Source organism: Morone saxatilis, unplaced genomic scaffold, assembly GCF_004916995.1.
Source record: "Morone saxatilis isolate NCDOM2014 unplaced genomic scaffold, NCSU_SB_2.0 Contig14, whole genome shotgun sequence".
NCBI classification, from domain to species: domain Eukaryota; kingdom Metazoa; phylum Chordata; class Actinopteri; family Moronidae; genus Morone; species Morone saxatilis.
In genome coordinates, this window is record NW_023339696.1 from 3146181 (window position 1) to 3156219 (window position 10039).

Below are 10039 nucleotides of genomic sequence, written 5' to 3' on the forward strand. Positions count from 1 at the left end.
ACCAGTTACAGGGTTTGGATCCATTTTGTGCACAGGAGCCATTTTCTAACCAAGCGAGCGCACTAGAGTGCCACGTTGCCTCCGGGCGTGTACAGTGGGGCTACAAAGTGTCTCACACACAGCAAACAACCTTTTACACGCCAAATTCCACACATGTCCAAATTTATACCAAAACAGGAAAACGTAGGCAAACACACTGGAGGCACAGAGCGCCAGTGTCAACCACAGCCACACTCTGTGTGTGTGTGTGTGTGTGTGGGGTGGGGGGGGGAGGCCTGTGCATCAGCCACTGCCTCCATTTTGAGAAGCCTCCATCCACGCAGAGGGGCGCGCGGCGCGTGTATAGCGCTGTAACCAGGCGACTGCGCCATACTGTCATTTCCTCTGAATTCCACTCGGAGACATATGATTAAAAAAAACGGGTGAAACAGAAGCTAACACGCCTGCTTGGGTGTGGCAAACGCTGCAGAAGTTGTATCCTAACTCTGGGTACCGCCTGTTGGAAGCCATGACCTTTCTGAACAAGTAAAACCACAACAATTACATAAACTGTCTAAAAAAACACGAGAGGTGGTGCAGTTACGGAGCTACGGAGCGCCCGCCTATAGCTACAACAGTCTGTACTCTGCTGCTGTTACATTGTATCGCCGCCATATCTGATACATTGTTTCAGTTAATGGGGCGGTGGGTGTAGGCCACAATGTATCAAAGTGAGTTTCCGCAGGTCCCAGTAGCAGTACCCTCGCGGCCCCTGAGGCTAAATGGGGCCCTGGACCTTTTGTTCCCCCGCTCCAAACAGCCTGGAGGTTCACCATAGGTCATTTATGTAACATCATGACGACTAACTTCTTCACCACGCATCATATTCATCCAGAGGGTGGGAACAGCGGAGGGGTGGGGGTGCTAGGCTATAGAATTAGCAGGCGGTGCCTTGTTATTTAAATGGGAACGTTTTTTCCCACCTAGGCCTTCAGCCACTCAAGACCGCGGGTGTGGGCAGAAGTGAGTTAGAGCAATAAAAACAGTTCGACCCTCCGCACATTGTTCTGTCTTAGCTTTTAGCTTACATTGTTGTGGAGGGAGTCTCTCCATATAGCCTAATCTTTGCCCCGCACGAGCAGAAGCGCATTAAGCGCATGTGTGGCCACGTCGCGTTGCATAAAAGCCCCGGCACGGCACACAAACGGCACTGTGCACAAATACAGTACAGATTGGCGCGAGCACAGTACGGAATTAGGGGTCTCTGCTTGTGTGCCCATGTACGCGCGGGCACGTACGTAGCCTACACACGCGCTCATCTGGTGAATACCCTAGGATGAGAGGGGGGTGCTCCCTCCCCTTCCTCATCTCTCTAACCTACTCCAAACAGACCACGTGGTTTCCTCTTTGCAAACAAAAAAAGAAAAAACGTGAATTGGAGTCGGTGGAGGGGCGGCGTCACCCCTCTGCCGGCAGCAGGCGGATCGCCGAGAGAGGGAAGGGTAGAAAACTAGAGAGAGAGAGAGAGGCGGAGAGAGAGAGGAAAACATTTTTCCCGATCTGATCCCGCCATAGTTTTTCCCACTCTTCCACCACAGACCCATCACCAAATCCACCCAGTAGCTACAACCCACGTCCTCCACAGTGCGATAGAGAGGCTATAGGCTGCTGCTTTATTCGTCTGCTGGGGCCGGCTGCAAGTCAAGGGATTTTATTTCTTCTCCTGCTCCACTTATTCAACTGGATTTACAGCTAAATTCTACGTTATCATCAGTTTTTACACTTTCAAAATCTTTTTTTTTATTTTAGTTTGCTGTCGTGAATTAACCTTTGTTTCGCTTTATTTTTATTTTTTTTAGATTATTCTTGCCCTCCAGTGTGATTTCCACTTTCAGTTAGTGTGGCAAGTGTGACAATATCTTGTTGCGCTATTAAGAAATTCAGGAGAGAAACTTTTTTTTCTGGCTTCAATTTGAGTTATTCCGGGCTTTGTTTTTTTTCCCCATTTTTGGACTTGGAAAAACAATTTCCACCATGCACAAGCTATACATTGGGAATCTAGGCGACAGCGTGACTGCCGAGGACTTAGGAAAAACCTTTGACGACCACAAGATCCCATACTCCGGACAGTTTCTAATGAAAACCGGCTATGCGTTTGTGGATTGTCCGGACGATCAATGGGCCATGAAGGCTATCGAGACGTTTTCGGGTGAGTTAAGGTGGACTACTGACCGCCAAAGACCCCCTTCCACCTTTAGTTTCATTCATTCTAAAGGGAAGCGCCGGTGTAGAGCAGCGGCGTGCATGCCCACCTTCGGCGGTGTACCCCAGTTTCACTCCCCGTCCACCTCGGAGGCTACTACACGAACATGCCGGATAAAAACACATTCACACAATTATTTTATTGACGCTAGCTTAATGGCGTGTGGGGAGCTATACGCCCCGGGGAGCCGTTCAACTTTTGCAGGGGGGAGGGACACACGTAGTATAAACGTAAAGCTATACCGTACAGCCTGAGCCGAACGTAAAGAACTACACTTCACAATATAGCCATTGAACAAGTTATCCACACAATCATGTGTAACCCAGGGATGAGTGCGGCTTGTGCCTTTTAAGCTAATATGTGTATGTGAGTGGCATTTCGATGTGTTGCACGCCTAGCATAGGACTGAACACTCTCCTGTGATATAGTATGAATCCTCGCTGGCTCCCCTCCCCCTTTAAGCCGGCAGTACACTATGGCAAAGATAGATAAAAATAAAAAAAACACATCTTACCCTGTGTACTCACCAAAACAGGCCTCACGCCACCACCAATCCAAAATTATCGACGAGCAGCATTACTACTATTGTCAAGGCTTGGTTCACGCCGTGGCGTCAGTGCTTTGTAGCCCATTTCTCATGATTTCCTACATATGTAGGCTAACGTGAGGAGGCAAGGTCGCCATGCCTGTCAGCTCCCTCTGCTTCTTCTACATGAGACCTCACCAAACTCCCAAACACAGCCCCCCCATACAGCATGTGCACCATTTAGGCTTTTAAGACACGCCAGCAGTCCCAGAGAGAAAAATAATATTCGTATGGTTGTCATGCTGCATCTCTGAGGGTTTAAGTAGCTCATTATGGGGGCAGAAGTGACGTGCCTACAGAATCCACTTGTTCCGTGACTTTTCGCCATGTTTTGGGCCTTCTGAAGCTGTCCGTCTCAAACCTAATTCCCAGCTTGCTTTGCTTCCCTTTTGCTTCTTTGACAATCTGCAGGTTTCCAAAAGTTAGCCACAAAGAGTCCACCAGTTTAGCTATGTACCCTGAATACACCACATTTCCCTCACAGGCCTGCTAGTAAACAGTTAGCATGTAGCCACAGTGTGTTGTGAATCCCCGGTTTTTATTATTTTTATTTGTTCCCAGGTAAAGTGGAACTCCAAGGGAAACGTATTGAGGTCGAGCACTCCGTCCCCAAGAAGCAAAGGTAGGCCTACTGAACAGTATTCAGCACTATATATCACCCCTCCCCCCTCCTCTCTAAAACCCCTTTCATGTGTTGCATCACCTTGTCCAGGCCTTTCTTTCATGGAGTTCTAACTCAACTCAACGATTTCACTGCTTCATTTACAATAAGTGGTGCTCTGAAGCGTGCCCATGTGTCTCCCTTGTGTTAAAAGCCATTTGCAGGTTGTGTTCGGCGCAGTAGTGGGGCCTAGCTAGTCTTGGTTTGTGCTTTCTTTGGTGTGACTGTGTGGAGCCTCAACTTTGTCGGCCATTGCTGTGAAACTGAACTGGTGACAGCTAGCTAAAGCTGCCTGCCGTGCTGTGCAATGTAATGTCATTTAATGCAGTTTGGGGTTTTTTCTCTCGATGTGAAAATGCTGCTGTGGGTTGAGTGAAGACTGTAAACACGTAGAGGAGATATTCTTTGCAAAGTCATCACATTAGGCTATAAGCACGTCCTATAGCCCAGCCTTTCATCTTACACCACTTTTTTTTATTTATTTAACAGGAATTTGAAATACACTGGGGGATATAGTAGCCTACGTTTAGGAAATGTGGGTGTGTGTAAGTTCATCGTTACGTTTTGGAAACTTTTGAAACAACTAGTTTGGAATTTAAAGCCCAATAATTGCGTATACATTATTTCCATTCATGCAGGCTACATTTAATTAGTTTACTCTGTGTGTGTGTGTGTGTGTGTGTGTATTCGGATCACGTTCGTCTCTGGCTGTAAATCATTAGAAATGATACAATTCGTCCTTAAGGATTCACATTAAATGCAGTCTGATAATTATTTTCCTTATTTTTGGGGTGTTTGTAAAATATCTCCAGCTGAAATGTAAATGTTAAAGTTTATGTGATTTAACGGAGTCCTAATTGTTTGAAAATGCTGAATAAATTGAGCATAAATGCTCTGGTTAATCTCTTTCATTTCTTGTAAAAACTCAGCTGTGTATTTTGAGTTTTTATGGATAATAATTGTAATTTTTAAAAATGTATTATTTTGAGCTGCTTTGTTTTTGCAGTCAGCTGTGAAATTAAAATGGGACAGCGGTCCAAGTGTTTTGGTCGGTCAAAAAAAAAAAAAAAATCTATTTGTTTTATCGTGATTAAGCATTTTAATAGAAAGAAATGAACCTGTAGCTTCGACTTTAGTCTGACTTCGAATTTCCTTAGTCCAAAGGATAAACTGGGGTCCATTGTGGATCAGCTGCTCTGTGCTGGGGGCCAGACTTGACCTGCTTTTAACATTTTTATGGAATCCGCCTATAGATCATCATTGATGTCTGTAACCTTTGGCACAGATACGATCTGAGCACAGTTCGTCCATGTTCCGCCATTTGGCCACACGTGTGTGCCTGTGTGTGTTTCCCATGATCAAAAAGACCAGTGAGCGGAGATATCGTCCTATCGGCTCATTGTTGGCTGTAAATGCATTAAACATGTATTGCAATCGGTGATTTTGTGTCAGTGTGGCCAAATATTAGAATTGGAGGTGTTTTGGGGCGCCCGCCTTGCGCCAGCAGAGAAAGCGGTAAAGAAATGTTTCAACATGGCTGTGGCGCAAAAGAAACCCCAGCAGTGTGCTCTTTGTGCAGGTGAATAGCGTTTAAACATCTCAGTTATTGTGAAACTGCAGAAACGGGTCAGTCGCCATGCTTAGAGAACCAACATGGCAGCAGGCTGTAATTTCTTCTAATCTCCCAGCGGGTCGGTACGTTATATTGTGATTGCGCTGCGTTAGTGCTGAGTGTCCCACACCGTCACTGTGATAACCTTGAAGAGCCACAATGATAAAGATGATTTGTGAGGAGAAAAGGGGGCCACCGTGGGCCGAGCTGGGCTGAGCTGGGGCCTTCCGTGGCTCCACAACACGTGGTGCGTCCACGCAGAGAGGAGTCACTCCACGTCAGGCAGTGAGGGCAAAATGGCGAAGCTCTGAGTGAAGCAGGATAACTGTACAGGCTGCTGTTTTTTCTCCCCCCACTGTGTGTAGTTCCGGGTCTCTTCAGCGCCCGGCTCGCCCTGTAGTAGCACAGTTCATTTGTTGGTGTGTATGTGTGTATGTATGGGGTAGTGTGTTTAAGTATTTTAAAAAAACAAATCCAGGCAGGAGTGGAGTCATATCAAGGAAACCAATTTTTTTTTAAAAGCCTCATCTTAAAATGGCCGTTCATATACCCAGCCAGCGCGAGCCCAATTATCCAAATTCTGTCTCAAGTTATTGTGCTTAAATATTGATGTCAAACATCTGCGGGGCTACAGTCTCTACATGCGCCTGTGTGATGTTGGACTTATCTCAAATGTGCTAAATTATTGTGTAAATGTTTAAAATGCCCCAGCTGCAAAACTACAGTAATGGCGTATTTATTAATGAGCGTTAATTTGAGCAAACGACCGGTTTTAGTTTTTGACGACGTGTGCCTTTAGATCAAATGAGCTCAACGAGTAACAGTAACATGGCGTCCTGTAAACCCGTAACAGGCTGCTCCTCTTCCATATCTGCTCAATCTTCTGCCCTCAGTCTGACTGTAGCCTCGTCAAATTGTCAACATGTCGAAGTTAGCAGGTGTGTTGTTGCTCTCTGTGTGTGTGTCCATAAAGCCAGTGCAGTCCTGGTGTTTGTTATCATTTATGTTATATCACTGCTTGAACGCCATAAACTTCCTCTGGTGCAGTTTTTCTGACATGGAACGTCATGGAGGTGTGTGTGTGTGGTGGGGTGTGGTTGGGTTGGGAGGTGGTCCCGGCGCGGCACTATTCAGAGGGAACAAACCTTTATTTTGAGTGGGGGGAAGGGGGCACTGTAAGGAGGTTCTAAGTTCTAAGGTTTCAAATTCCTTCTTTCTGTCCTCGTAGAGTGTTGTGCTGAAACCTTATAGGCTGCAGGGGGCCGCCCATGGGTCCCTGACCCCTGACCAATATTGCCACATGTGAGCCACGCATGTGTCTGTGTGTATTCAAAAAATGAGCCCAGCTGAGAATGGAGGTGGAAGGCATTCTAAACTTTGGAGAACGGTCGTAATATTCACCGTGAAGCTGATTGAAATGTGTGTCAGGCTGAGGTTCAGCGGGAGTGGTAGGAGAGCAGGGGGGAAGAGTCGGGAGGGGTGGGGGGCTGAATTGTGTGTGTGTGTGTGTGTGTGTGGTGTGTGTGTTGTGTGTTGTTGTGTGTGTGGGGTGGGCGGGGGGCTTTTCATAGGGAACAGGCCATCCTCTCTGGAGAGAAAAATGTATAGAATGCCTGTAGTGAGCGAGTGTGGAGAGTAACACCGACTAAAAATCCTTGAAACCCTCTTCTTCTTCGTAAAGTAGATGACAGGAGGGATAGACGAACAAAGCTGAAGAGTGTGCAATTTCTAACTGAATACATTTTAAAAAAAATCTTATGCTGTCTATAAAAACACCTCCTATTTGAATTTAAGTGTTAGAGTCAGTGTGCCAAAATAACTGCATGCTTTTATTCTAAATGCAACACAACAAACACTTACAGAAAATGTTTAATAATTAAAATAATTGGATTAACAAAACGAGATTTACTCCCATCTTTAATTTGTGGAGTTTTCATTAGTCTGTTTGCTTTTTAACAGTTGTGTTAGTGTACTCATGGTATGTGTGTATACTGCTGAGGGAGGGTGCATTGTGAGCTTGAATTTATAAAAGTGTTTAGGAGTTGATTATGGAAAGGTTTGACCTGTGATATGAAATACAGTTATTATCTTCAGCTGGCAGCCTGCTCTAAAAACCAAAGTTGGCATATATTGTAGTAAATGTGGCAGAAAAATTGGGCTTGGGCGTCCACAATATGTGCAGTATAATTTAAGAATATCATTGCTGTCCATGTTTCCAGTTGACCTGTTGTTGATATTATTCCCACACTGGGTAGATGGACTGATGATGATAAGATAAATAAAATGCAAGGATCTACCACTCTGTGACTTTGCTTTCATTAACAATGCCTTGGAGCTGGTAATCTTATTTCCTGCATAAGTACAGGTACTTATGCAGGTAAATAGGTAAGGAATGGTGTCATCTGGCGTGATTTATAATGGCTGTACCTACAGTGTATACACACACTCACAGTAAAAACAATAGCAGAAGGTCAGTAGCTGGGCTGAGCAGCTTTCAGGCAGCCTAGATCAGTCGTGATGTTCTGTTCTGTCCTCCTCAACACGTCAAAACATATAATTCACTTCATTTCATGACTTTTCCCAACTATTATATTATATTATATATATGATGGCTGTCGCCCCCAAATTCCAAATAAATCTATTTGTTTTCTGTTGGAGTTGTAGGTGTAGGATAACATCTTGTATATTTTTTACCAATGAAAATGATATTTCATGCATAGCCCATGTAATATATAAAACATGAACTATTTCCTGGTACTGGTAATTAAGTTTTTTTGCATATACATGTTGATGACATTATATTCATGTTTTGAACACAGAATAGAGACGTAATACATATTTTTTGGTGGCTCTATTATAGATGGGAGAATATTTATAATAGAAAAGAAAAAAATATTATTTAGAAAAGAATATACTGCTATAAAGAGTAATCTCTCTGTGTTTGCTTTACAAAATAAAGACTGTCTCCCATTCTCCAGTTTTTGCTGTAAAAACGGTACCAGGCTCATTTTGCAAATCACCATCCCTCGCCCTGATTTATTAGCTATAACTTTTAGTGCAGCCGGAGCTCATCTTGTCTGTTTGGATTTCATTGTTTGGATTATTTGCTGCATCAATTCCTCAACTCCACCTTCAGACACTCTATAGTGGCCATGAATGTGCTGGCATTTGGAGCCAAACAGGAGCTGATTCTCTTCATTCAAAAAAATGAGGAAAAACAATGTAATGTAGCGTTTTTTGCTTTAGAGCTTGATAAGAAATAAACAGAGAATTGTGCATTGAGAGAGGGGGAAAAAATCAGTCTTGAATTTAATATTTTCTCATCAGAAAACTGAAGAAACTGCGTTGGTGTAACATCTTTTGTTGTCTTATGCAGCCAATTCTCTTGTGTTAATCCTCATGTGTTCTAGTTATCACTCCCAGTGCACTCAGACAAAACTGTTATGTTTAAAAAATAAAAAGTTGTGTGTGATTTAAAAGACAGAACCCCATATCTTCCCTAATAACGTGCGGATGAATTCACGGTTATTCCCTGTGAGGCTCCCTCCTCCCGGCCCATCTGTCAATCAGTCAATCAATCAATCAGCGATCGTCTCTCCTTCTGTCCTCCCTCCATCATCTCCAGCCCATTTGTCCCATAGATGCTGTCACATTCTTGCAGACAACATTTTCACATCTCCTCAGTCCGGTCACTGCTCTCTTCTGTTAGACATTTTCAGTTTTCTAAGCCAATTTGAGATTTTTGCTTTTTAAATTTCATCAGAAGTAACTTTTCAGATTCCTCGCCTTCTTCTTCTTCTTCACCTTTTGTGTTGTGTGCTAGGGGAGCTTTAACATGTGGGGCATGTCTGCGTACCGACCGTCGTCAGGATCCTTCATTTTTATTCTTTTGTGCTTTTATAATGAGCGTGCTTTCAGAGAACAAAAAAGAAACATGGAGGACAGATGAAGATCCCAGTTTTCCTGCCAATGAAAAAGATGCTGGTGATGGTTGAGCCTGGGACATCACTTCCAAATAACACCACAGTTTAACAGTTTATAGTGTTAACCAGCTGGCAGTGTCCTCTATAAACCTCAGATATTTCTGTAAGTAGCTTTCTGTGAACTGATACTGCACATTTAGTTAGCTACTGTATATGTAACTTATACGGACTGAAATACTCAAACATGAGATGTCATTTTAAAGTTGCATCATCACAACAAGATTTTTGATAGTAGGGGCATCATATTATAGTGTTTTCCCAGCAATGCTGTAGTTTTTTTCTGGGATATAATAATCTCAAGACAGTTGGTATCAACATGGATGTATAGCTGTTCATCTTATGACAAAAAAAGCAAACACGCCAGTGATTCTCAACCTTTTTCCCCTCTAAAATGAAGCAATGCCTGCTTTCCAGCCCTCATCATAGATGGTGGAAAGTTATTTTTCTCCCCGTCTCGGATAGTTTCATTTTCATTTCATGAGAACAGCAGAAGTTAGAGAAAAGTCAGAAAAACTATATTCGTATCCCATTAATCATCCTGCAACACCCTCTGATTTATCTTGAGACTCCCTGGATGCACACTTCAAAAAAAAATTGATTATAACATATGTCTGCATAGCATGAGAAGTTAAACGGGTCAAGTGAGGATAATTTAAAAGTTTAGTATCGCAGCTAGATGTGGAACCTGAGCTGTAAGTAATGGTCGAGGTTGGACTGAAGCAGGTGGGTCAGCAGTGGCTCAAGACGGGCAACGGCATTCTGTCTGAGAGGGCTGAAACTGTCACACACCTTTAGGACTGTGTGTTTGCTGTTGCTCAGGAACCTCCATTTATCATTACTGCGTAGAAAAGGTTTGAAAGATATTTTGGGGATGAAAGGATGAAGCTTCACTGATGCTGATGCTAACCTCGTGCTCCCATATTGACACCTGGTTTGACAACGGGGGGGGGGGGGG

At 43.7% G+C, this 10039-nt stretch overlaps 1 protein-coding gene across 1 annotated transcript in view; it reads left to right on the top strand.

Moving 5' to 3' along the window:
• Positions 1–1608: 1608 nt before the first annotated feature.
• igf2bp1 (insulin-like growth factor 2 mRNA binding protein 1) overlaps positions 1609–10039 on the top strand; it is a 56183-nt gene continuing 47752 nt past the window's right edge. The window contains exons 1-2 of the mRNA XM_035655258.1: positions 1609–2188; positions 3390–3450. Coding sequence (XP_035511151.1) covers positions 2014–2188; positions 3390–3450 — 236 coding nt within the window. The 5' untranslated portion in view covers positions 1609–2013. The remainder of the gene's footprint in view (positions 2189–3389; positions 3451–10039) is intronic.